The sequence below is a fragment of the Strix aluco genome, chromosome Z (assembly GCF_031877795.1).
Source record: "Strix aluco isolate bStrAlu1 chromosome Z, bStrAlu1.hap1, whole genome shotgun sequence".
Taxonomy (NCBI): domain Eukaryota; kingdom Metazoa; phylum Chordata; class Aves; order Strigiformes; family Strigidae; genus Strix; species Strix aluco.
This window is the reverse complement of record NC_133971.1, coordinates 7576655-7604628: the sequence shown is the minus strand read 5'-3', so window position 1 is coordinate 7604628 and position 27974 is coordinate 7576655. Positions and strand designations below refer to the sequence as shown.

The 27974-nt window shown below is 41.6% G+C and overlaps 2 protein-coding genes across 7 annotated transcripts in view; one reads left to right on the top strand and one right to left on the bottom strand.

Annotated features, from left to right (window-relative positions):
- The first annotated feature begins 356 nt into the window (after nt 1–356).
- On the top strand, nt 357–12327 carry ZCCHC9 (zinc finger CCHC-type containing 9). 4 transcript variants are annotated; one of them, XR_012621653.1, is made up of 7 exons: nt 357–478; nt 792–1165; nt 2327–2477; nt 2751–2843; nt 3946–4014; nt 4325–4409; nt 6149–6270. XR_012621653.1 is itself a non-coding variant. In XM_074812613.1 (6 exons), the coding sequence occupies exons 2-6, from the start codon at nt 821–823 to the stop codon at nt 12254–12256; spliced, it is 723 nt and encodes a 240-aa protein (XP_074668714.1). In that variant the 5' UTR covers nt 357–478; nt 792–820; the 3' UTR covers nt 12257–12327. The 4 variants fall into 4 exon arrangements, 3 of the variants coding, with proteins under 3 accessions (XP_074668714.1, XP_074668712.1, XP_074668713.1); XM_074812613.1 differs by lacking the exons at nt 4325–4409; nt 6149–6270 and adding an exon at nt 12192–12327; XM_074812611.1 differs by lacking the exon at nt 4325–4409 and having other exon boundaries at nt 6149–7902.
- ACOT12 (acyl-CoA thioesterase 12) overlaps nt 10718–27974 on the bottom strand; it is a 33030-nt gene continuing 15773 nt past the window's right edge. Inside the window, exons 7-16 of one of the 3 annotated variants that reach the window (XM_074812608.1) lie at nt 27052–27171; nt 26134–26274; nt 25531–25681; nt 23710–23765; nt 21808–21868; nt 20300–20383; nt 15017–15150; nt 13451–13579; nt 12229–12355; nt 10718–11398 (exon numbers count right to left, since the gene is read on the bottom strand). In XM_074812608.1, coding sequence (XP_074668709.1) covers nt 11264–11398; nt 12229–12355; nt 13451–13579; nt 15017–15150; nt 20300–20383; nt 21808–21868; nt 23710–23765; nt 25531–25681; nt 26134–26274; nt 27052–27171 — 1138 coding nt within the window. In that variant the 3' untranslated portion in view covers nt 10718–11263. The remainder of the gene's footprint in view (nt 11399–12228; nt 12356–13450; nt 13580–15016; nt 15151–20299; nt 20384–21807; nt 21869–23709; nt 23766–25530; nt 25682–26133; nt 26275–27051; nt 27172–27974) is intronic. The other 2 variants (XM_074812610.1, XM_074812609.1) reach the window with 2 other exon arrangements.

Here is a 27974-nt window from a genome sequence, read left to right as displayed (position 1 = left end):
AGAGAACAGCCCTACACACGTTACTGTGAGCTGGCCGGCGGGAACACCACGGAAACACCCCATGTCGGCCGCACAATTAAGCAGCAGGGGAACATCGTCACCCCACAGGCGCGCTGCGGCTTCTGGGAGAGGCAGAGAACCGCTCCGGGGGGCAGCGCGGCCGTGGGCCGGTCCCCGCAGGAGGCGCCAGCGGCCTCCTCCACGCGCTCGCGGCGGGGCCGGCCCGGAGGTGACAACTCCACCTCGCTCCTGAGTGAGAGCGGCCAGTGAGAGCGGCCCCGCCGCGCTGCCCCCGCCCCTCCTCTCCCGCCTACAAGATGGCGTCGGGGGCGGAGCCGGAAAGGGCGGAAGTGACGTCATCGCCCCGCTGGGCCGCCCGCCCCATCGGCGGCCACGGGGCCCCCGCTCCACTTCCGGCGCGCGGCGGGGCGGGCCGGGCCGCTCTGTGAGGGCATCTCTACTGCCTCGGCGGACTCGGGTGAGCGGCGTCTCGGCGGGCCCTTCCGGCCGGGCCCCTCCGCCGCCTCCGGCCTCCCCCTCTCGGGACGGGCCGCGGGGGCTCGGTGAGCCGCCCCGGCAGCGCCGCCGCCGTGGGAGGCGGGCGAGGGGCCGGGCGGGGGCGAGAGAGGGCGAAAGCCAGGGAGCGGAGTGGGGGGCGTCTCAAGGGTGCACAGGGCGCGCGAGTCGGCCGCGCCCCGTGTTGGGCGGCCTGAGGGAGCGCGGGCTGCGCTGTGCTCCCCCGCGGGCGAGGGGCTCTGCGGGCCCCCCTCTTCACCTGTGGGTCTCTTCAGGAGCTGTCCGGGCCGCTGCCGGCCCTGCCATGACCCGATGGGCCCGCCGAAACGGCGCTGCCGGCGGGAAGGCGCTGGATGCGACCCCCTGGGAGGAGATGGCGAGCGGTCCCCGGGGACGGGAGGGCCGCTCAGGCCCTCTCTCCCTGAAGAAGGAGCAAGAGAAGAGGAAGAAGAAGAACAAAAAGAAGAAGGACTATCTGAACGAGGACGTTAACGGGTTTGCGGCGTACCTGCGGCAGAGCTCGCGGGGAGGCGAGGTGGCCGAAGCAGACAGCGCGGCGTTGGAGAAGGAGGTCGCGGTGGCCTTGAGGAAGGACAAGCGGCGGGAGGATAGGAGGCTGAAGAGGCAAGAAGTGAAGAAAAATGCCATGGTGCGTTTTGCCTTGAGTCGTGGGTATTTGCCTGTCCCTGGTAGCTTCTTTAAAAACTTGGGAAAAGCTCTGTGGAGAAAACGCATATTCCTTATTCTCTGCTGATGCTGCCAGGGGGTGGTTCATTGAGGAGGCCGAGTGCCGTAACTCGTGGAAGTGTAGCATGTGCTAAGTGACATTTCAAGTTAATAAAGTGAACTTGAATATCTCAACTTTGAAGCAAACAATGAATTTCAGCCTAAGTCTTAGCCTTTCGTATGGCTCTTCTGGTTCAGCGTTGTTCGTGCTACCCTTTGTTAAATTCCCAGCCCCTCTTGTCTCCTGGGTGAAAATAATTCAGTGCATTTCTGCATTTCTATATGTAATTCATGACTACAATGTTCCTGCTCTTTTGGGGCCTCTTTTGGCACTGTCTTCAGCTTGAGAATTGAAGTGAGACCTCCATCAGACTTCAATAAGACTCTAAAAGCAGTTATCCCAGCACAGACTTACACATTCAGCATAGATTTGTGCTGAGTGTAATCTGGGAACATAGTAAAGAGAGTTACTACTAATTAATCTGAGATACCCGAGTTCTTCATGAGTAAATTATAGGACTGGTGCAACATTGCTTATATTTACCTAAGCACTTACTGCAGTAGTACCTTAAGAGCTTGCGGAACTATGTTATAGTTAAAATCGATTGTCTTTGCTCATCCAGGGCACTCAGTTGTCAATGAGTGAACACCCTGTACAGTGCATTGTTGGTAAAAGGAGAAAAGAACCATAATAATATGACTTAATGGCACAGACCACTGACAGTTATTTTGTGACAGGGTACAGTGTCTCTTGTCTAGCTATTTTTCCCTGAGGAGAAAATCCCTTGATATGTTTGGCTTCTGAAATTCTGGAAGGCCTTATTAGACTGGGATTTTCAGGTCTTTGAGTGCAATTCACAGAATCTTGTCTTTTTATGGTAGAGTAACCTCAAATCTCAACAGTAGAAACACATACAGTACCCTCAGGGTTTCAGCCAAGAGAAATAGTGGTCTAGTAAAAGTCTAGGTGATTATCAGGTAATAGAAGTGAGTGAATTCTTCAGTAATGTCACTTACAAGTGATGTGTTTTGCTAAGTGAACTGTCTATGAAAATGCGTATTAACAGAATTTTTATTTTCAAAGGTATGTTTCCACTGTAGAGAACCTGGCCATGGTGTTGCTGATTGCCCTGCAGTACTTGAAAGTCAAGATATGGGTACAGGAATCTGTTACCGGTGCGGATCCACAGAACACGACATCAGCAAATGCAAAGCAAAAATAGATCCAGCAGCTGGTATGTCTCAGAAATTTGTATTTTGAGATGCTCTGGTCTGAGTTTTCTGAGTACTGAAATACAAGCTTTGTGGCTTAGTAATTTAACTGTTCTGAGGAGGTAGGTTAATATGGTTAAAGGAATTCAATATTAGAACAACCTAACAGTCTAAGAGACAGTACAGTTTTTATAGTATAATAGTGTAGTAAAATATTGTCATTATGGTGTGTTCACAGCTATCTGTGACTTTAAAAAGTTTTTAATGTGGATCATAAACTGTATGGGATTTTGCAGGGGCATTTCCATATGCGAAATGTTTCATCTGTGGTGAGATGGGTCATCTGTCAAGGTCATGTCCAGATAATCCCAAGGGATTGTATGCAGAAGGTAAGTGTACTGATTTACTAAAACCAAACCATATTTTTCATACTTACCTGATGTGGAACAAAGTAACATTGCAAGTGAACGAGGATCTGACTGAAAGGAATTTCTAAATCTCTCTTGCTATTGGTAAAAGCAGATTAATTCTGGGGAATTCATTGTTAATACTGATTGCCCAGGGATTTCTGTTTTAATTGTAAGCTTAGTGTTGAACAAGATGAGATGCAAAGTACAAGAACTTGATTGTGCTTGCAGTATCAAGAGGCACACAAAGAAACAAAATCGTAATAGGATGCATGTATGCAAGTCTGTGTATTTAAATGCACATATAGCAAAGTAAAAACATACTGTCATATATAGCTTAAGACTTTGAGAGGTGTTCACACAAAAAAAGGGCTCTCACTAGAAAGAGGATGTGTTCAGTTTAAGTGACTGTAATGAAAAATGTGATCTAAGTTTGAAGACTGCACTTATGTTCTGCTCTGCCTGATTTCTCTGTTGGCACTAACAAATAGCATTCTGTCTCCCAGTACAAACCTGAGGTCTGGCAAACTCAAAAGGGTGATCTTACAGCACGGTTAAATTGATAGAAAAATCATTTTACTTTCAATGTTTGGATTATGAGTAGAATTTATATTTCATATCTCAGTACCTGCAGTTGGATTACCTGCCTCAGGAACTCCTATTAATTTCAGAATTTCCTCTGAATATGAATTTCAGCAGAGTTCAGCTTGTTTCTCAGAAAGAGAGCTTTCCAACAAGTCAGAAATATTCAGTGTGTGGTGACTGGAATTTGTAGTATGTGATGCTTTACAGCACAGTGTGATTGCAAACAGCTCTGTCTGTGAGACACAGAGACAGAAGAAGCTGTGTTTGCAGGCTTCCAAGGCTGGCTGCATATCTGCTCCACGATGTTATAAAACAGAATATTATTGTGCCAGGGAGTGCAGACCTGTCTGTAGGGACATTTCTTTATCTTACTTACAGATTGTCACTACAGTTAAGCAGAGCAAGATTTTTCAAGATACACACAAGAGCAAGAGTTTGGGGTTTTTGTTATGTTTGTGGTTTTTTTACCCAGATGAGTAACAACTGTCTCCCTTAACAGGTGGTGGCTGCAGACTTTGCGGCTCTGTGGAGCACTTCAGAAAAGACTGTCCGGAAAAACAGAATGCAGGTGAGATGCAGAGAGTGCACAGTTGAGTAATGCTTATTTACTGCTTTGCCTGACTTTGGTCAGGGAAGAAAGGCTTTGAGAAGAGAACTTGCAAATAGTAAATGTGACCTTCCTTTGGGAATGAGCCTTAAATTAAGGGGTATGTGGAGGAGGCATTAAGTTGCAATGGAAAACCTGAGCTTTCTGTTAAAAAAATCTAGGTTGTGGGTTTCTGAAGATAACATGAGCTAATGTATATATTCATTAGCCAGTATTTATGCTTCTGTTCACAACTTAACAGCTGTAGGACAGAACTGGTTTCTTCTTTTAGTGATTTCTGGGTGAAGTGCTGGAACTGGATGTAATGTCGGCTGCAGGGTGATGGTGCTGGCAGCTTGTAAAAGCTGCATGTGCAGGCAAGTGTTCAAGTCATTCAAGAGAAAGAGGAGACAGGAGGTTTGTCCAGGGGGATTCACCAGATAATCTGCTTACTTATGTGTTCTTCAGTTATCTTTGTGGGTGGAAAAATTAAATTATATACAAAAAAAACCTGTGCTAAGGAATGCAAAAGCATCAAACAAGGGTTTGAAGAATGATTCTGTTACTGAAGTGGTGACATTTTTGTGCATTTTTCTACTTTGTTTGCCTGACTTATACAACTTTTGGGTTAATAATATATGCCACTTTAGTGGAATTTATGTAAGAAATAGGCAATAGAGGCCTATACTTTAGCCATTTTGTGTATCTGATCTTACATATATGATATTGTTGCGTGCAAGACCATATGTAACATTCTAGACGTGTGCTGCTTTGCTAGTTTAGAACAAGTGAGAATGATTCTTAACTGGTATGACAGAAGTTTCTGATAGGAAAAGACTTTAAAATTTCCCCAGACTCATCAACTGTAGCTGGTTGTAGGGCAGTGCCTGCTCAGATGACTGCTGAGTTGAAAGCCTGTAACGTAGCCCTTTTTGGATTTCCACACGCCACTTTTATGGCATACTACCTCTGTGTGGTTAATGCTTTGTAAATCAAAAACCCATACAGGTGCTGTAGGAGAAAAGAAACATTTGTGGGGAAGGGCACTGCTCAAAGCTGGGCCAGCTGTTCCCAGGACACGTCAGTCTTCAGTTGTTAGGGCAGTCCAACGCAGCAAGTCTTTCTGCTCTCTCGCAGTGGGGTTCTGAATTATATGTGAAGCAGAACTGGAATTTTTTTCTGCCTTTTTTTGAGAAGTTTTATGTCCATAATGAAGATTGACAACTGCTATTTAATTTCCCAAGGGACATCTTAGTCTTTACGCCAGTGCTTCAAAACTAGTATTGCTGGTTACAAATAGTTGAATTAATTGGAACCGTGACACTGTTAGTAGGAATTGTAGTATTCTTTGAATCAGTTTGCATCGTGCAAAGTACTTTCAGACTACAGGAAGATGCTGATAGCTGACAAAGAAGTTTAGGCACTACAGCTTGTAATTTCTCTAGGTTAGATGTATTTAGTCTGTTTTAATATACAGAAGTTATTCCAAGTAAACACTGGTATATCTGTGTGTTATTCTTGTTATAATTTGATTTGTCACTCTCAAAATTAGATTGTCATTCAGAAAAGAACTATCGGGTGATTAATGGTGTTTTCTCTGGGAAAGGGGTGTGAATTGGTCTAATTGTGTTTAAAGAGCAGAAGGATGATGTTGACTGTATGCAGGGATGTGAGTTGAGAAATGTAGATTTTGCTCTGTTGTGCCTCTTCAGGCTTAGTTTTCTCATCTGTGCAACAGAGAAGGTCTTTCCTGTATATCCAGAGATGCTTGACATACTCTGAAGTGTTCATTGTAAGAGTTATTTAGACTTGTGTGAGAGCTAATGTATCATCTGCATACTCCCTGGATGTTTCTTTGGACAGACAAATAGGAAAAAAACACGTAGCAATGATTTCTGAACCTTGACAATCTGCATGGGGGAAGAAAAGGAGTTTACAGAACACAATTTGAAAAGAAATTTGTGTAAGGAAAGTTGGTTTCAGAGCTACAACTAAACGCACAGATCTGTGGTGAATTAATGACAGGCCTTTGTGGGCCAAGTCTTCCTCAAATGCAAAAGTTTGATCAAACAGTAATGCTTAGCCTTTCCATAATCTCTTGTCTCTCACTCTGCAGATCAGGTTACAGTTGGGCGATGGGCCACTGGAATGAGCGCAGATTATGAAGAAATTACAGAAACACCAAAGCTGCAAAAACCAAAAGTTAAAGTACCCAAAGTCGTTACTTTTTGAAGGCCTCTTGGCTCTAAACCACTGTTAGCCTGCACTGCTTCACTCCAGAGTAGTGACTACACCAAGTGGATTGCTGGTTCCAGAAAATCAAGCAAACTGCTGCTGCTAAATTTTTTTGTCCCCCCTCATTTTTCCAGTTTGCCTCCCAAGCTCACCCGGTTGACTGAAAAGCTGGGATCAACTTAAATACAGAAAGTGGAAATTTTATACGTCCATTCCCTCTGATTCACATTCCCTCTCACTGCCAGCCCCCTGAAGAGGGAAACTGGCCGCTTCTTGTAACAGGGTTCTGGTTGCAGTAACCAAACAGGGCACGTGCATTTTATCAGGGGGTTTATGACCACTGGATCTCGGTGGTTGGTATTGTTACCTTATAAGTGCTGCTTTTACTTGTCAGAGATGAACACAATCACACTGATCTTACTAAGAGCATTTTTCTATTTCTCTGAAAGGGATTGTGAGTGTTTTCTAAAGAGTCTTACTGGGTTTTGGCTTGTTTTGCCTAATCCTTTTAGAAAGAATTGGTTTTTTGCTCTGTATGTGCCAGCTTGAGCAGTTTTGTGGCGAAGTTATTTGGTAAACTCTATGGCGTGTAGAGCTGGGGGGTGCAATTCCTGCTGCTCATGGTAGGTCAGGTAGAATGTGTACATGCATTAACCTGATCGTTTATGCATGTTTGAATATTTGTTCACTGATAGAATCATGCCCTTCCTCTGATACCTGTGGTGAAATACACCTGACAAGAGTTGGAGAGCAAGTGAGCATCTTGCTTAGTTTCTTTACTTTTTTCAAGGAAAGTGCTTAAAAATCTTCAGTGTTTCTATCCCTTGGTGAGTTGGGAGTAAGCTTTGCTTTGTCTCACACGTGCCTGCTTAATGACAGACTTATTTATTTTTAAATGAAGACTGCAGCCTGAAAAACTACAGCCTTAGAAAAAGTTATGAAACCGACTCAAAACGAAGTTCCTGCAACAGCTCTCCAAATACTGTGCGTAGTACTCAGCCTGTGCAGCCAGCCATGGTTGGCCTTCACTGTGGATCATCCCTCCTGGGGTGACCAGGAAGCAGGGCGTTACTGCAGCGGCGCACCTCGAGCTCATCTCACAGGCAGCACTTTGTGCTGAACGGGCGCCGGGGCAGCGTCTGGGCAGGTGCTGTGCTGTGTCTCCACGGTGTGCTCCCCTCGCTGCGCCGCATGGCGTTGACCTGTGTGCCTGCCACGTCGGGCTTCTGTGTCCTCTGCCACAGCTCTGGTTGTCATCGGATGAGTACAGTACTTCAGTGCCCCAGAAATCTTAAATGTGCCTCCTAAACACTTCAGCTTGCCTTACGCAGTAATAAGCAACGCTCCTTGAGGGAAAGATGCACAGTGGTGAAGCTGTTGCTTCTAAAGAATTAATTTACCCTTTCAATAAATGTCCTAAGGATCCATACAACAGCTGGGTGAGGACACAGAAGGAACACCGGAGCACAGACCGGAGCTCAGGACTGGGTTTTGAGGTGCTTAGGACCAGCCACCGAAACCGTAGGGTTGGAACATAGTTTTGTTACAGCAGAAATCAAGTACAGGAATTTAATCGTGTGGATATATTTTATATTTGTACATGTTAATTATTTTTAATAAAATGCTGCTAAAGAATGCAATAGTTGGAGCTCTTATTTTAGGGTTCCTTGGTTCTGCTCTGGCTACAAAGGCACATTAAGTTGACTAAGATAGGGTATGTGTACTCAGTTTATAATAATCAGAGCACACGTTTAAATGGGAAAGAGGAGTGGATGTGAATGAAATCAAGGATTAATTACACAGTTTTAATTAGGCTAAAGCTCAAAGCAGTATCACTTTAATGTGGACATTTTGCAACACGTTCTTTCCACCTTAAAAAGTGTTTCTATCACATGAATAAGTATATTGTTTAAAAAGCATCTGTTTAGGTAATTTCCTGTCTTTAAAAACTCTGGTATTGTGCCATGACCTTTTACCCATAGGAACTTGAAGCCCTGCACAGTGGTACTGACACTTCCCAGGTAAGGGGTTGTTGTAGACGGTGTGGAGTGCGAGCTGTGGTTTCAGAGCACGGCCTCTCCTCCCGAGGAAATGGCTGCTGCGGGCCCATGGCTCCGAGCAAGACGTGGCTGCCCAGTTGTGCTACTGCAGTCTGAGGCAGAAGTGTCCCTTTGACAGACACCGAGTTACGTGGTGTACGACACGTCAGTTGGAGGAAAAGATAATTCATGGTTCCCTTCCCACAGCTGATTGCTGTCCCTTCTGCTTGCCGAGAGGGACTGCTAAAACCAGGATGACTGAGAGGGCAGCTGTGGCAAAAGAAGTCCCGCAAGCAGCAGTGATTAATCTTTGTTCTCAGAATGTTGGAGCTCAAGCGGGGCGTGCTGGTGTCCAGCTTGTGCACCTGAGCCCCTTCAGTCCTTGTCGTGCTCCTTTGGGGGTCAGTGACCCTAGTGGCATCACAAGGTGAAACCTTGAGTTTTGTACCTGTTCCTTTGATCCATCTTGCACTAAAAAACCACTTGTTGGCCTCCTACACCTGACTACTGCTCTCTTCTCCCCTGAGAAGAAATAACGGCCTTCTTCAGACTTAGAAAATCACAGGGTAGGGTCTCTCTGAGAATTTCAGTATAAAGGCAGCAGCTGTTTCCAGGTAATCACACGTGCTTGCATGGGACTCCCTCTTGTCCTCTGCTTCAGTGACTGCTGAGGAAAAAATGCTTGCACTGTGCTCTAAAGCAGCTGCACATGTAAGCAATTTTCAGTAATAACTGTTGGACAAAACTACTTGTTAAATGCACCCACTAATCTCTTTTTAGATGATTTCATGAAGGTATGTGTAGTTGAAGAAAGCTGTTTGAAAAGCTATTGTAAAAGGTGCTGCATGTAAAGTTGCGTTGTACCCACAGATAAATTCAGAAGTTAGGCAAATAATTGAGTTTAAACAAAGTTTGTACACCAGAAACCTGAATTTTCTTGTCTTAGAAGTTGCACAGAGGTTGGTAAAATACAATCCTTGGTCTATGTCAAAAAGACACTCTCCTCCTAGGCCCCCTCCAAAGATGTGTCGTGGCTGCATCTGGAAGGTGCTTTGCACTACAAGGGCCAAGGTCCCAGGGTTGGGGGCTCAGGGCAGAACCTCTCATAGGCCTGAGCTCAGCAGAACGCTAATATTTCAAAAATGCCAAAAAATGTTCTCCAGATAGCCCTTGCAGTAGCCCCACTGAGCTCAGGGTGTAAGTGTCTCTAAAGGCAAGTTATAAAACGTGCTGCATAGGAAGCTGATAAGAAATTCTTGGTGCAGGCAGCATGGGGCTCCTTGTCTCCGATGTGTTGTGCATGTATTTAGAGCTGAACATTAGGTGTCTCTGCTCACTAAAAATTGGGACCGCAGAGACTTACCTGCCCATCCAAGAGCTTGTCTGCCATCATCTGCACCCAGCAAGTGTGGGCAGGACTCGCAGAGCTGAGCTCCTGGGCCACGGAGGGGGCCCAGACCCTTCCACCTCCAGCTGAGCTGGGAGGAGGCAAGCAGGGCCTCAGAGGTTTTCATGCTGGGAGGGGGCTGCCCTGTGGCTGCCGTCCTCAGCCCGTAGGATGAGGCGTTGCACCTTACCCACATGAGAAAAATGATCATCCAAAATCAGGATCTGGATCTGTAGTCTCTTCTCCAGAGCCAAAGACCAGGACCTGCTTTAGTTATTTTATTCCTAGTGCAAAGGTATCCCTGTGTTGCGCGGCACACAGAGGCCAGCCTTTGCTAGACGTAGAAGGTGGCAGCTGATTTCACTGGTGCTTTGGTTCAAGGCCATACCCAAGGTAAACTAGTCTTGTTGAGAGGCCAGGTGTGTCACAGTGCTGGTGTACCCACAGGGCTTCCAGAACTCCAGGTGGTGTCTCTTCTGCTGCACCTGGTAGACGTACCCCGTCCAAAATGTGCAGGCATGCTGTAACCTATAAATCACTGATGAAAGCTTTGATTTGGTTATGGGTTAAATTGAAGATATTGTTTAAGTGGGAACTGGACCAGAGCCCTAGAGCTCTTGCTCTACCAAGGGTGAGACTACAGGAAGATAAAATGCCACTGCTACAGTTCACATGCTTTGATTCTCTTAACACCCCCACATTCATGTTACAATCTGACTGCTGATGATCATACTTGTTTTCCTGAACAAGGCTCTTTTGAGCAAAAATAAGAGCAGAAAATGAAGTAGATGCAGCACAATAAAACCTCTGAAACCATTCTCCCTTTTCATCTGTGAGGGAGCGGATCCAAGAGTCTTACTGTTCTGCATTTATTCAACACTAGCAAAACAGTCTTGCATAGAACTTGCCAGCGGGAGGTCATGGCACTTTGTAAGAGGCCAACAGCCCCCATCATCACTACAAAGCAGTCTTTCTGGAGCATCTGATGCCATTTCAGAGATACCCTAATAAAATTTGCAATGGATTTATAACCTCAGAAACACAATTTATTGGAATTCACAGATAAACTACAAGCATTAACAATTAAAATACAAATATTAGCAAACACTAAGTTATATGGGGTATAATCAAGTTATATATAGTGGCTGCGCAAGAACTTAGACAACCAGGTCAGAGCACTGGATAAGCTACTTAGCAGCCCCACTTCTCCACAAATTACACAGGGCATTTACTGATTTAAAACTGACTGCCATTACATTCAATATAACATCAAAATAGTGAAATAGTCCCATGAGCTACAATTCTGCTGGGCCAAGTTCTGCCTCCATTCATTAATGCAATCTAGAGCAGTATCTGTCCCTTAGTGTTTTAAATTTAAAAATTGGACCCTAAAGCCTAATCTTAATTTGATAGAAAATGTTTGTACTGGATATTCTCAGGCTCAAGCCCAATATTGGCTACATGATCCACTGTAACTAACCTGTAGAAAAATGATCAACATGCATGCAGGAATTTAAACCAGTACTGCTTGATAATCTTTAGAGGTCTCTTCAGAAATCTGTTTTTAACTTCAATACTTGCTGCCTTTCAGCTCTAAGAACTTTATACATTCCAAAGCAGTGTCTTCAATGGATTTTGATGAGCCAGTGAGATTTGCAGCTAAGTACGGCATAACACCTGATGTCACTTGATTGAAGTAACACACCTGTTCAAACAAAAATAAATGAAACAAAAAAGCCTATGGATTGCAATAGTTAGCAATTTTTTGCAGCCTAGATGAGTATCAAAGTTTTTATGGATGCTAATGGAAACACATAGTGCTTCTGAAACTGAAGACAATAATTAGCAAAAAGAGACATGCCTTTTTTACGTTAGTGATCTCAGTGTCCTCACTACTGACAGGTCCTCAAGCATCTGTAGGTAAATGTACACAGCAGTGCAGCAAGAAACATTGTGTGTAACCTGTTAAATATATGTGCTTTATGAACAAAGCTGTTGCCTGAAGAAAGAATCCCAGCCACTGAGAGTTGCTGAATATTTTCAGAAATATATTTGCTTAAAAGTTATAGCCTTCCCATGGGAAAAATCAAAAGAGGAAGACTGTCATTGGTTCAGAGATGGGGTTCATATTGCATAATTTCTGACATATGAAAGTTTAAGTGTTTAATCTGAACTAATTTCTTGGACTTCCTCTGTAGTCAGTGAAGTGAGATGGACACCACCAAAGACCAGTTTAATGCACACCTTCTAGAAGTGTATTTTATGATTGAATGAATGACTCTGGAGGTGCCTGGCCATCTCCAGTGCTTAGTTTAGATTTCATTCCTAACATTCAGGTTGGCCAAAGTTGGGCAAGACAGATTGCACTTTGTGGAATAAAGAATGTCTTAATAACCACACTGAACTCTGGGTAAACTGACTGATTTTTTTGTTGTATTGCTGTTACTGTTCTAGACTGTCAGCTCAGATAAGATTATGTGCACATGTATATATTACAGGAAAGGAGACACAGCTGAGGTCTGCAGAACTACGCACTGTACAGGAGCTGTTGCAGTCACTGTAGATCTGGAATCCGGCACAAAGGACTTCACTTCTGCAATATTCTGAAGAAGGTGGCATAGACATGAGGGTCACTGACTTTACAGCTACTACGTAGGGTTCACTGCAGGGCAAGGGGAAGAATCAAATATGTCTTCAATGAGATGTTAAAAAAGATACATGTAAATTACTAGAGTATGCACAACTACACCAAAGATGTCATTTTTGTATGAAGGCAAACAAGCTCCTGTATGTTTAAAGATGTATGTTAAAAGATTCAGCCCTCTTGAGTCTCATTAAGGCTTTGTCACAGATTCCAGTCAAGAAGAGTTCTGTGGAAAGCTGCAGAACAATCACACATAAAACACCCACTTTTTAAAATTTATCCAGCTCTCCATGACCCACATTCACAGAATCAGGGCCTGGGAGCAACCCTTACTAAGAGGCTTTACAGTGTGGCCCCAGAAAGGTAGACATGATTCAGTTCCCAGATGTGGGGGTAAAAAAGTAAGCACATTACAGAATATGGCATTTTGGAAGCAGTGTTCTGTCAGCATGAAGAATTACTGCATATAAGACAGAAACTGAGAATAAAGAACGATGATAGACCAAATGTTCCCGTTTGTCCATGTTTCATTATGCAAGAACAAAAGGAAATCTAACAAAAAAAAAAAAAAAATCAATGTATGTTAAACTGATCAAGGGACTTTCCAAACCAAATTCAGTAGCAAAATTTAAATTAAAAAGAAAAAAAAAAAGCATCACACTGAGATTTCAAGAAATGCCAAGTACTTCCTTCAATCAGAAAATCTCCAGAATTACATTGAATGGGATTATAAAGTCACTTAAAACAAACAGACAAACTACCAGTTATGTGCTTTCCACTGTTTTTTTCCAGAATGCCTGTTTGCAATTCTGGCCTATTTTCCCTCATGATGGACCACTCCTGATGAGTCACTATCAAAGAAGCAATACTGGATTACACTACAGATTTGTGATGCTCTGAATTTACTTCATTGCACCTTCACATCGCAAAACAAATCTGGTTGTGCAAACTCAAGCAGCAACATAATGTATTTTAAATCAGCTACTAATCTAATTTTCTTAAAAAATAAAATGTCATCTTTGCCACCCAATGACAGGCCCAGATAAAGGTCAACAGTAATCAAACTGTGGCTCCAAAGTGCTCACAGTTTTAAACTTGAAATTGTATACTCACCTTGGCTTACAGGGTTGCCTTTGAGACACAAGAATCACAAAATCTCTGGGTTTATGGCCAGTGATGGGTGGAGATGTAACATAATATATTTTCTCATCTTCATTCACAGCCTGTAGGACTTCACAAGTTCTGCAAATACATTTAACCCACACATATGCAGATGCAGACCCTGATGTACACAATAGCATCTCTTATGAAAAGCATAGTACCAACATATATTCCATCCTAACATTAAGCCTACAATTTTTATGCTCAGGCAGCAAGGAAGAGAGAGGAAGAAAGAGTGAAAAATTGAGGTTTTCTGCAACACCTCATCTGACATCACCTCTCTGTCCCACAGAATTGTTAAAAAGTGCTGCAAGGTGCTACAGCCATGTCTTAAAGGCATATCTTTTGCATTCTGTCGATTTCTGTTTGGAATGACATCAGCTTGCAAGCCAAACGCTTCCTGAATGAAAACATTGTCCATCTGACACACCACAAGACAGACAGTCAGGAAACATTTGTAAAATTTTATTCAAAGTTGTGTTCTACTCCCTTTGGACCTGGGTAGGACACACTCTTTCACTGTCTTGGAAGTACTAATCACTATCTCTTGAGTTTTCACTACAAAAAAAAAAAAGTCAGAATTTTCCTATACACTGGCAGTAATTGATTTATTTAATTTCAGCTTCTACTGCCTCAGCAATAAGCACTGCTAAGCCGATATTCAATTTTGACCAATCAATCAGGCTTCACAGTAGTCGTAAGAAAGCTGAGATTTTTGGCTGTAGATATGGAAAATCAACATAGTATTTCTTCAGATTTCATTTGTTCCAAGCCATAAATTCAGCAGAGATTGTACATTTTCAAATATCCCTAAGCTTCCACTTTCACTCTCTGATCTTTCAGAAGAGAATGACTAACTGAAAAAAGTTTCTCCTTTAAGAGAGTATTTACCAAATCAGTGTCATATCAACTCAATTCTCTCTAGTCATTTTTCTACACCATATAAGGTAAATAAAAAAACTCAAACACCTTTACAGCAATTCTGAAACCCATTCCAATTCAGATACACTTTATAAGATGCTATTTTTCTTAAAATATGCATTTTGAAGAACCCCATTTCTTGCTTTCTCACATTGACTGTACGATGAAGCTGAGCAAGAGTGTCCTGAACAATACAAACATGAAGGAGTGCACAGCTTTGCCTTACTTCTTACAGAAAGCACGCACAATATATCTGCCTCAAATTATATGCAATTTACTAAACTTAAACCTCTTAAGATACACACGTCTAGGCATGGAGTTGTGTTCATTTTAGAAAAGGGTAAGCTCTGTCCCAGCTGTCTCTCTTGACAGTCCAGAGCAACTGTGTTTTAAAATCAGACTAAGAAGAAATTAAATTTTATTTTTAAGGTAAGAAAAAACAATCCATACTTTGACTAATGAATCTTTAATGTCAACTTTTTACAGCAATTCCTTCTTAATTAGGCAGAAAAGTGTCAACATCTCAAAAAATATTTGTATCCGAAAAGGTTAGTTGTCAGTGGATTCGAACAGTCTTAAAGAAAGGTAACTTCTTACAAGAAATGTTTGTCCCATTGTTGGCGCAATGTGAAGTCAGACAAAAGGGAGAAAGCTAGATGTGATGGTATCTTCACCTGCATTTCAACTTTGAGTGACAACACGTCACCCTCCTCATGAGTCCATATTTTTATCTGAAAAAAGTGAACAACATATTAAAACCAAAGAATTATTACTATAAATATTTTAACACTTACAAATGTTACACATTTAGGACTTAAGCAGATTTTCTCAGGAGTACCTATGTAACTATATCTGACAGATGGAAGGCATCTGAGTTCTCAAGATTATTTTTACATTAAAAACTCATACAAGACTCATCAAGACATGAGTATTCAAGATTAGTTTAACATTAAAATACAGCACAATGTAAAATCAAGTACACTGATAACATAGTGACATCACACAGTTTTAATTACATCTGTTTAGGGATAGCTGAAATAGCTTGTGAGTGGAACTGGATGAGCAGGAGGCCCGTATGACCTTCTCACACTGTGCATACAGAGTCTCTAAATACCCTTCACGCTGCAGGTGCCTTGGAAAAAACTGAGTTATTTCAGTGTATTTTTCTTCTTGTCAGGACCATGTAGATGTCATCACTTTCATAAACAACAGCAGGTCCACTTAGGAATGAAGGTAAAAGGCTCTTCTCAGCCTTGTTATAGAAAGTCTCCTCACAGAGGAGACTCCAGAAACTAACGGGGCAGCCTGAGGACCCCATGCAATTCTTTTTGTGAATTTGGCATCAGTGATTGGTGACAGGAGATTGGACTTTTTAAACCTGGGCAGGTGAGTACTAGTCTAGAATTTTAACATTTTTTTAACCCAAGCCTTTAAGCCCTTGAGCCAGGTCGAGTTACAGAAATATGACATAAACATGGGAAAGCAGGGAAAAGTAACATACAATTTATTAGGAAGGTACGGAAGAAACTTTATTAAGGTAGGTTTATGTAAAGTATCTACAGGTGATGGTTACTTAAAGCTTTCCAGAAATTTGAAACTACAGAGCAGAATCCATTGGATGTGGCTCTGGTGAGCAGGAGCAAGCTGGAGTGAGGCCATACTAGAGATGAGCATCCCTGCAGTATGTGTGAGACTTTTATCAAAATAAGACAACCAAGCAACTGCCCTCCCTGCCATCTGGATTTTGGAATATATCCAGCAATCCTGCAGATTGCAGCTTTGGAGAGTTTATCTACAGATATCCACAAGGGACCAGATTTTTTACAAAAGCACTTTCTGAGCTTTAAGAGGGATGGTTTTATATGATACATGGTCAGTCCGGTAGCTTGTCTTTAATTAGTTAGTAAGAGTTCAGCCACTTCAGCTCTCTTTGTCTATGCAAATCAGTCACACACTGGCCTATGCCCCCTTCCCCTAAAATGACTCAACACTTCTCTTTCCAAAATATCTTTTTTTTCCTTCTCCCGTATGTGAAGCAGAGTACCTGGACTTGATGATACACTGAAAAACTATTTCAAAACATAGTTTTGCCTTACTTGTCCCACAGTTGCAGTATCTTGTCTTATTTTGGGTCTATTTCTAGTCATAGGCCTCACACAGAGAATTCAAAAGGAATAATACAATCCTTGCAAAAGAAGGGCTTGGCATGTTCCATAAACCCTGTATAATGGAAGAAGATGGGTAGAAGAGAGTGCTTAGAATTAGTCCCAATTTTTAATCTGATATGCTAAATGGCTTCTCAAATCCTGGAAAGTTTTAACAGATTTTCATTTCTAAGTGATACAATATTCATAAGCTTTGTCATCTCTGTTGCTTTTTTTTGCTATATCAAAAATTAACAATCTTTTGGTTAACAGAGCATTTGTTCAACAACACAGATCTTGTATGTTTTCATATTTTCACGTTTTGGAATAAGAAAAAAAAAAAACCAACATAATCCAGCAAGCATCTTGCTGAAGTAAAGTTTGGCATAAAACAAAAGGCTTACAAGCTTTAGAAACCAGCTACAGGATGCATGGATCAATATTGCTCTAAGGCACAGAAGAGAAATCATGTTGTCTTAGGAGTCTTCTAGACTTGAAAAATCACAAAACAAAGTAGGAGGTGCAGCTGTTAAGTGGACATTGGCAAGGCTAGATTACTACTATAGGCCTACAAGTCTTGGGGCTCTACGTGAAAGATCTCACAGTGCCACTTTCTACCTTCAAAAACCATCAATCAACTTGGGGTCATTCTAGTTCCAGGGAAAAGGAACAAATCCTCTGCATATAGAGAAGCACATGCTGCTTTGCAAAACCTACCTACCAGAATATTTAATTCTAAAACACAGTTCAGTCTAATGCCTTTGACAGTCTCCCTTCCCACAGTACTCTGCCTTCAGGCAGAGCACTGATCAGTACTACTATCTGATTCCCACTACTTGTTCTTTCAGCCTCTCCCCAAGAAACCATTTCACGGACATTGAAGAGATCTGTTTGACTGGAGATGCTGCTATGTGTGTCTATCAGAGAAGGCTGAGTAGTTGTTCTGTGCCTACTCCACTGTACAAGGATCAAGACCTGGTACAAGAGTGCAGAGAACGTAAGACCTGCAAGATGTGCATGTGCTGGCCTGCAGTGCTTAAGGAAAGATGATGTAATGTTTTGAGCTTGCAGAAAGCCTTCCTTGGAGCTGCACCTATACCAGCATTTAGGAATTCGAGCACACATCTGAATTTGACTGGAGGAGCTGTATAGGTACAGTCCAAGTTTCACTCTCACTTTCTTTACCAAAGAGCAAATCTAATACACCTAGTGTGTTAATTTAGAGGTAAGCATACAGTCACGTATGAGCACAAATGTACCCTCTGCCTACTGCTGACATCCACACTTTGTCAGCAGCCTACCTTGTGCCTGTAAGCAGATGCTAAATATGTAAGAAGACTTACTGGAATGAATGGTACACAGCAAGTGAAGCGGCCTGCGTAAGTATGGTTTGCTACCACTGTTCACTGCATACATCCTTTTGGACAAAAAAAAGGTAGTGTGCTACTCTGGATCCCTGACACTTCTTTAAGGAATATCTTTAAGGATTCTGCCAGATTCTGCAGAAATATCCAGAACAATGGAAGTGGATGGCTACTCTCCACCCATTGACAGCATCAGTGTGATTTGCATCCTACATCCTGCCTGAGATTTTGCTGGATTTAAGACGTGTACTTCGATTAGATGAAAGAACAGCTAGAAAAAGCTACTGAAGTTTTGCCACCAAATAAGGCCTAAGTGGCTTAGAGGCAGATCTTACTATCAAGACTATTTTAAGATATCGAGAAGGGGAGAAAGTTCCAGACTCCAGTAGTACTGGAAGGTACCTGGTGGCTTGCTGAGAGAGAAATAACATCATGCTGTTTTAAAATGTCATTGTCATGGTTTGAATTTGGCTGGCAGCCAAACACCACACAGCCACTGTCTCACCCTCCCCCTGCCCGGTGAATGGGGCTTAAATTGGAGGGATAAAGGGAGACTTCTAGGTTGAGATAAAAAACAGTTTAGTAATTGTAATAAAACAAAACAATAACAGTAATAGGAAGTACAAATGGGTAATGCACAACGCCACTGCTCACCACCCACTGACCAATACGCAGTCCGCCCTCGGCCAGCAATCCTAGAATAGAAGGAAGATCCCGCCATCGCAGACCAGAAGTGAGAGAGAACCCACCTCCTTTATATACTGAGCCTAACCTCACATGATATGGAATATTCCAATGGCCAATCCAGGTCCGGCACTCCAGCTGTGCCCCCTCCCAGCTTAAGAAAATTAACTATATCCCACCCAAAACCAGGACAGTCATCAGAATGTGCATGGGTTTTGGGTTTTTTGTATGAAGTAATTTCTTCACAACATTTGGTGCTGGTCCTATTACAGGTTTCAAGCATTTAGTGTTAAGAAAGAAACTGAGATTGTGGCAGTCCCAGCGGATGCAGAAAGGAAGTTTCACATGGATAATAATACAGTCTTAGCAGAGGCTTGAAAAATAACGCTCAATGATTCAGTCTGATTGTTTAAGCTTGCTTTTTCCAGCATGAGAGCTGTCTGTCATTTATTTGCCACAACAGTGTTTACTGAAAGTTATTAACCACTGGAACAACCTACACATGGAACTGGCAACTTTGCCATCACTGGAATTCCTTACGATTTATATATGCTCTTACTCAAGTAACTTATTGACTAGATGCAAGAATCAGTAAGTAAAGTTTCATAGCCTGTGACATGCAGGAGGTCAGTCTAAAAGATTGTAACAGTCTTTTCTTGTCTCAAAACATCTCTGAATCTACATGATCTTAAAGTAATCTTAAAGTTAGTGACTGACTAACCATATTTCAGAAACCAAACCTTAACAGATATCTCTCGATAGTTTGGAAAATATGCACTGCAACTAGATTAAAACTGAGTTTTCCCAACTAAATTATCTTGCTACTGGTTTTATTAACAGCATCTTCCAACCTTAAAACTGGTTTACACAAGATTCCTTACTGATTCTGAGCTTATAACACTGGTCAGTGAACAGAGAGGTGCTTTGCTTTCGGGCTTTTGTACTTTTTAAATAGAAAAAGGGCAGAAAGAAAAATAGCTGAAAGGAAAAACGTGCATAGAAAAAGTCAAGTGGTCTTCTGAGAAAACAAAGACTGAAAAATACGGTATATAAATTGCTGCCACCTGCCCACTGGCAGTGTCCATTTGGAACCATCGCAAGTTAATGACTGCTACTTAGAAACATCTCCCATGCTGCAAAGCTGGTAAAGGCAGTGTATTACAGACAGCCACACATATTTTGCTTATCACAGTGATATGAGAAGCCCCAACAGCACTGCCTAAACAAAGATGTTCTAGTTTGGTGTTTTGCTGGAATCAAGCAATTTATCAAAACCACAGAAGCATGTCAGTTGTGGCAAAGTAAATGCCTCACACAAATGAGATGATAACTGTTTGTGTTTTTACACTCTCCTGTGTGTTGCTCAGCAAGCACAACTGATCAGTTGCTGGCAAGCCAGCCCTTCTGGGATCCCAAGTCTTGTGTTCATTCACAACCCATTCAGACCATCTTAGAAGAACTCTATGGCACTTCCAGGTTGCAAAGCACTCCAGACAATCAGAGGTTGCTTTGCAACATTTCAGGGAAACTCTGCAGTTTTGGTTTTCAGCCCTAGCCACCGTAAAAACAAAACACTGCCTAGCCAATGTATTTATTTACAAATGTAAAACAATGCTTTTCTCTGCCCACCTCTTATGGTGAGACATAACTAAAGTGGCCATGTAGCTATTACACAATTATGCACTTACATCATTCAGTGTACTGGTTATTTCCCATCCTGGTTTTGCTGCTAGATGTGCCAGTGCAGCTATATTGCTGTAACTCATATATGCCTGAAACACAAGAAACATTTCTGAAAATGAAGGGGTAAAGGTACATTTCACTAAACATTGCAGAAATGAGATGCTTTTTTTCTATCAATCGCAAATATCTATTTTCCTGTAAGTGTTTTCCTTCCAGAAAACACAATCAAGTAGTTTCTGAATTAAATACTTCCAAAAGCCAGATTATGTGCTCACATGGCTGTTGGCAAAACAACCTTAACTAAACAACAACAAAATACTACTTTTGGTTTCTCCAATTATAAAGCAGTGCAGAAAAACTGTGACCACCAGAGATATAATACAGGTAACCTCTCAGACCACTAAATTAATGGTTTTGTCCATCTTCCTCCTAAGTAATTAAAATCTACTGGAAAATTAACCTCTTCATTGCTATCAAGCTGTGGTTTGTCTTGACATCTGCTTTACACAGCAGGCTCAGAGCAGAAAAAGTGCAAATATATCCATTATTTATGCTTGACTACAGTGGATGGAGTTCTCCTTTAATCACTGCAAAAAGAGAATACAGCCTTAGAGTCCTTAATGACAGGTTTTAACTTAATATTAAATAAATCTTAAGCAAGCCATTTTTATCATTGTGAGCATATTTATATTTATTGTTTTTCAGAAAATAAATGCTGCTTCAGACAGTGGAAATGCCACTATTAACAGCAAATCACTTTTGGTACCTGGTAAAATTTCTGGGAGCCACTGAGATCTTAAAAGCAATGAAAAATTAACCACAAAAATTTGACACTGAAACAACGTTTAGGGTGTCTATAAATCCACCTAAATTCAGGTTCATCCCTATTCATTTCATGACACAGGCACAGTCTGTGGCCTAGCACGTCCAAGCCAGAAACACGTATCACTTGATGCAGACTGTCTAGGAATGAACATATGTTTTCACTTCTCCTTCCCATAGAAACAAAGTTTACACTATTTCACTGTTCATCTGTCTGTTGGCATTGCCCTGTCTCTCCCCACACTTTTATCATTTACTAAATGGTCTCCTCACAGCAATTTTTAAGAAAGTCAGTGTCTGGATAAAGAAAGAAAAAACCAACAAACTAATTCCTCTACAGAAGAATTCAGTTTTTTATAACCTGGTGACACTGGGACATAAATCTGTAGGAGATCTTACAGCTCAGCTGCTTAAGGGACCGCCTGTAAAAAGAGTCTATCTTAAAGAAATTTTTTATGTTTTGTATGAGATTTAAATCAATAGTGAAGCATCCACTCTCTTCTTTCAGAAGGAGAAAACCATTCATCTTATTATACATTTATCCATTCTTCCATGACTGTTGTACCACTTAAGTACAGAAGGTCCACTCTGGAAATGGTTATGGTCTGTACAACTGTTTTACACACCCAAAAAGTGTACAGATACATCACTTTTAATGTAAGTAGACAATAGGATATGATCCCCAGATTACCTGGTTGCTTCTCTCCCAGGGATCAGAAGGTTTGTCTTCTTTAGCAGACAGCATACATTTTCTAAAACAAAGTTCAAAGAAAAATACAGCATGAATTAGTTCTTTACACTTTCTTCTAGATATGCTAGAAACAATCACTTCTATAGGCTTAAGTGTCTTCTAAATACTTTACAAATATTTTATCACTTTTTGGTTGCAAGACAGGTTTGCAATAACTCCTTTTTCTTGCCAAGAAAGATGGGGAAACAAAATAACCTACAGAACCAAGTATTTCTGATATGAGCAGCCTCTAATAATTTCAGTGCAACTCAGGCAAAATTATTTGGAAAGTTAAGAAACATAATAGTTATGTTTGAGGCGACTTTGACTACTTAACTGTGATGGATGCACTCAACCCCCCCTTAACCAAATTTGTAGTAGTTTGGTACAGGCTCCAAAGGAGGTAAAGGCCTGAGCTGTAGCCAGGCCAGGAACTCCTATAGGAAACTGTCCTGGTTTAACCAGGATAGGGTTAAGTTTCCCCAGCAGTGGGGGTATCTTCAGATACCATGCAGACATCACATCCTGGCAGGTCACATTTTTCCTGGCGCAGGAGCGCGGTGCAGGTGCACTCGTGGTTTTGTACATCCTGCTTCTCACTGCTGTATTTGGTAGCTATTTTGCTCTGTTCATTGCTATCACTATTACTGTTATTGTTATTGTTGTTGTTTGTTGTGTTGCTATTGCACTGTTGTATTAAACCTTTCCTTATTTCAGTCCTGGGGCTTTGTATTTTCACTCCCTTTGTGGGGGAGGGGCAGCGGCCTCGTGGTCTCAGACCCTGGCAGGGGCTAAACCACACCACAGAAACCCACAAAGGAATAGAGTGACCCAGTGAGCACATGAGCTTGGATCACTGATCATGCGATTAACAGATAAACAGCGGGTTGTTTTTCCAAGACTCATTTATCAAGGAACAAAGAAAGTTGTGGGCACAAGGAGTCTCATGCATACCTTTCCCATTGTATGCAATCTGACTATGGGCCAACCACTCTATCCCATAAATATGACAACCTAAGCAAGCCTTCTCTGACCTCTCCCTGCTAGGCAGCATGGCTGCATGGCAGTGATCTCCCTGTGAGCTGGGATGCCTCTTAAGGTTGTTCCTCAAGTCAGAGACCTTTTATAAATGACAGATCTTTGGATAAGCCCAATTCCAGTTCTCCCTGGATGGCAACTGACCTGCACACCAGACGACTCTCCCCTTGAGCAGGGACGCCTCTCAAGAGACTCCTTACCTGAGACTAAGAGATCCTTCCTTACCCAGGGCGAAGAGACCTCTTATTCACAACAGATCCTTGGTAAATGACTGATAGCATGATGAGTTAATACTAATGAAATCCATGTAGCTAATTCCATTAGACATAAACCATTGTCCAAGTCTGGGACTAGGGCTAGATCTAGCTGAACCCAGACTCCTCTCTGAGAAGGAGTTTAGAAAGCAAAGGGGTCCACTCTGAACCTCGTGACTCAATGGGAGAGTCTCCCTTACCTTTTTGCATCTCTGGTCTCTGTGTAAATCATTCTAGATTGATTCTAACTCAATTTTCTTTTGTATGTTTCTTCCATGTAGCAAGCAATAGAGTGAACCTTGCCAGCAAACCTTGTTAAGTCGCACTTTCACAAATTCAAATCACTTTTTGCTAATACCTTTGAAGGTGATTCTTTAAGTGATCTAAATCTCCCATTCATGACAAATAGGTGTAGTCAGCAGGATCCTAAATCAGGATTTGCAACAAATTGGGTGTAGTCAGCAGGATCCCAAATCACCCATCCACAATATTAACAAATGATCACATTTTTAGAGCATATATTAAAAAATAAGGTTTTCAAAATCACGTTCGCCTTGTAATGCAACAATACCTGGCTAGTCGAACTCTCCTTCGGGCAATAGCTCCATGGTATCGCCTCATGCCATCCTTTATAAAAAGTAAGCCAGACAGTAACACATCTGATCATTTTAGGACACCCTCTAAAAAAAATACAACTAAAACCCATTTTTTTATAGATGGGCAAATGCCAGAGTTGCATTACAAATAAATAAAGAATTGTACCCTGTGCATTGGACTTTCCCCAGATTAACCTGACTCAGTGATTCACTTCTGACTTGACAATATTCCCTCAAATTTGCAAAAACAATCAAAAGAAAAGTTGTGTCACAGTAGCATACTCCTAGCAATTTTTGGGTCCTAAATCAATGGCAGCGCACCATACACATTCTCTTCTTTCTAAATGTGCCAACCACCAAATAAACTATTAAGCCAATTCATCATCATCTGATGTTCAAAGCACAAAGGAAGCATGGAAGAATCCCTATTCTACTGCACATGGATCTGGGACACAGAGAAAGCACTGTGCAAATGGATGTGATCTGCCCCTCAAGGTGGCAGGTCTTTCCCTTCCCTTATTGTTACTCTGCCAGGGTGGATTTTTTTGGAAGCACAGAAGTGGCTGAAGAGCATACACCACACCGAACTGCATTAAAGGTCAATAGGACTTGTTATCTTGAAGGGTATGTCACTTTGGAAAAAACTTATTTTTCTGTGCTTTTAAGAGCTGACATGTAGCTTCTGGAATAAGAAGAATCTCCAGATTAGTGCATCTCAGCCTTCTTTAAACCAAAGACTACACAATATTTTTTGAAGACATCTCTTGCCTGTTTTGTAGAGCACTGTCATACCAGCTGTCACTTCCAGTCAAACAACCACCAAAGGTTTAAACTACCTTGAGCACATAGAAATTTTCGCAGATTTGCTTGCTTGACTTTTGAAGGAATGGGTCTACATGTTTCTATCTTGATGTTTAGCTTGTGGATGGCTCTCTAGGGAGGTCTTTAAGGGAAGCACTGTTTTTCTGACAGAAGCTAAGCTGCTATGGCTTTTTTTTTGGTTTTGGAAGAAGAGTCTGCTTTTCCTTTTGGAACAGTCTGTAATGGGCAGTAGCGAACCTTACCGCCTCACCTAATACATAGGACACCTTGATTTATATGTCCAGTTGCCATCCTATGAAGTGTAAGTTCACTGATGTTAAATAATCATTTAATTTCTGTCTATACTGGCTCTCTAAAAATCTCATAATTGGAGAATTAAGGTTAATGACAGGTGACATCACAGCAAATAATTCAACTATAGTATTCAAATGGCTCTGAGTGCTTCATGAACCACTTTTCAGGGAAACGCATGCTGAGATCTCCATGTCAAAGCAACCAGAAAGCCCACTTGTGCCATGGGATTCCTACAGACTTCTTTATTGACTTAACTCTATTTCTCATCTTTGTTAAGGGTTTATAAAAATAACTTTATTCACTGAACACTTGAGTCAGTTTTTTGGTGTCTGGGTGGCTTCTAGTCAGTAAAGATTGCACAAGACAGATACAAACAGGTGCAAAAGTCTGTAAAAAGCAGATTCTTCTTCCCTGCCCATTAACTACAGAACTTCTAACGATGACTATCCTCCACTACACCTTTCAGTTTTGGATGACTGAAGTTAACAATGACAAATCTCTCACTCAAAGGCAAACATTTCATTTAGAGGTTTTCTCCTCTGCAAGAAGGTGCATTTCAGTGCACAGCCCTGTTTAGTCCTTGCTTTCTCAGCAAGGTTACAGTGTGACATGCAGTGTGCTGGGCTGGACCACATAATCTCATGTACGCATTCATCCTACTCCTGAGAATGACAGCTGACCTTTGTAGTAGGTTTGATTCTAGGGAAGGTGAGCAGCTCTCCTTTGTCATTTACAGCTTTAAAAATGAGAAACGCGCTGTTAATGTGCCGTGCTTGGTCCTTGATCCATTCTTCACAGTTATACGCCTCAACACGGACACCAACCTCCACACTGAAATAGAAGTTTAAATTAATTATTGAACTACTACAAGTGGTGCAGAAGCAGCCCTGAGATATACTACAAAGGGCTGCTGTACACTTTCCTGTGTGCAGGAAGCCTGACTCAAATACCTTGTATAGTACACAAAATAAATTACTCAGTCTGGACATACACAGTTCAGAAATAAAATAAAATAAAAGGTGGCACTAGATAAATAGCATTAATAAGAAAAACGAAAATTGAGCTAAGTAGCAAAATGAACACCAGTAAGCATACTGTGAGAACAAACAGCAAAAGTGATCAGGATGATATTGATTTGACATTCAGCAGAAGCATATACGAAGGTAATTCATGTCCCTGCTGGCATCCTGAGGGGACCAAATATACCTACAGAGAAAACAGCCATAAAACAGCAATGACAGGATAACATTTGTCGCATGTACAAAGTTTGGAGCAGGAATTACTTTAGCCTCTGCCTTCTTGTGGCTTGTCTTGCTGTACTTCTTGCAACTTCTGAACATGTCCTCCTGCTGAAACAGGGCTCCACATCAGATGTGTCACACCCTTGGCATAACCAGAGGGTCTGTTGGCCCAAAGCACCATTCCTGTAGATGGGGAAATAGCCTAGCAGAGAGGTACTATCACTTTGCCAAAAGTCAGAGGAGAGTCATTTCTGTGAGGCAAATACAACAGTATCCCTAAAACTGCAGAAGAGATAGCGTATGCACAGGAGAGAGAAAGAGAGAGTAACCATTAGCAGGCAGCATCTGTGCATGACTGGTCAACAGCCACATCACTAAACTCCAGGAGCAGGCATTCAGTGTGCCAAAATCTATGTTTCACACTTACAGTGACCATGTGCTCAACTGAAGATAAAAATTTCAGCATGGGCTGTAGCCACTTATTCCAAACTGCAACTGGCAAAGACTCACACCTGCATACACCCAAACCAAGGCTGGGAAGAAATAAATAAAACAAAGCATGAATTTTGCCAGTAACCAGCAGTAAATAGGACCCAGATCTGTCAATGATGCCAAGACAGGAAGATCCTGGCAACAAGCTGAAGCCTTCTGAAGAATCAAAGCTGTGGGACCAACTCATCCCTTGAAAATCTCTGAATTTCAGAGTTATGGTCTGAGGTTGCAGAATTGGGATTTGGTTACAATGATCTTTAAACTGAGAGTGAAAGAGAACAATTTTTTAAAAATTTCACTAAGTAAAGAAAGCACATATAGACAGACAGATGTAGATATAACCCTCAAAGCCCCAGATGAAAAATAATTCATTAAATAATGCAAATCCTACTGATAGTTGCAACCTGAAACCTGCAGTCAGGTTGGTGCTGGAGAAGTCAAGGAAGACGAGCAGATGAGGAGCTTTACCTATTCTGAAATGTATTGTTCACAATTGCATTGAAGACAAGGCGGTCGCCCACGACAGATGGTCCCCAGAATTTAAACATATTGACTGATTTCAGGATGGGATATGAGCGACAAAGGCGGCTGAAAAAGAAAGCAAGAGAGACAGAGCAAATCGTACAGTCATGTAAAGAACCTCCTTTGTTAGGTTTGAAGTGGGTAGTGATTATAACAACAAGGTTAGCACAACCTAGAAAATAACTCTATTACACTAATTTATTCCATAACCCACGGAAATACAGTTAACATGTTCAGCTACAAGAGCACATAATTCAAGCTTCAAACATAATAATACCACTTATGTGGTGCTGTTTCATTTTCAACACACTTTACAAACACTGACTAATTAATTCTCACTGCTTGATATCATCTTCTTTTGGGGCCAGACCATGAACCCCTTACCTACAAAGTAACCACTTACTTCACAGAGTCTCATTAATTTCTATATGACTGCATTGGGAGTAGGATATTGCCCAGTATGTAAAAATGCCAGATCATAAAGCCTTTAAACCATTAAAAGAAACCTGAGCAGAAGGTTGAGCACCAGAAACAGCGTTATAGCAAAATGTCAATCTATCCATTCTTTTAATTATTGGTACTTTTGCTTGTTTGTCAGATGTTTTCTGCTAGGGTTACATGAAATAAGAATAAAAAACTACTCATACAACTGCCAAATATGTATTTGGTTTTGTTTTGTTTTTTAATTTGGTCTGGTTTACTAAATTATGTGCAGTTTGCTCCTGGTGCTGACTTGGGAAGCACATACAAAAGAGATAGAAAGATGTTGAACTGATCACTCATCAACTCAGAAACACAGGACTATTGGCTAAATTTCAAAAGCTGAAGGCACAAACACAAAAATCTTAGTAATTCTATTCCCTTTGTCC

Coding starts and splice junctions, on each gene's coding strand:
- ZCCHC9 (XM_074812611.1), top strand. CDS start 821: ATGACCCGATGGGCCCGCCGAAACGGCGCTGCCGGCGGGAAGGCGCTG. Junction 2,478..2,750: donor AAAAATAGATCCAGCAGCTG/GTATGTCTCAGA, acceptor GGGATTTTGCAG/GGGCATTTCCATATGCGAAA. Junction 4,015..6,148: donor TCCGGAAAAACAGAATGCAG/GTGAGATGCAGA, acceptor CTCACTCTGCAG/ATCAGGTTACAGTTGGGCGA.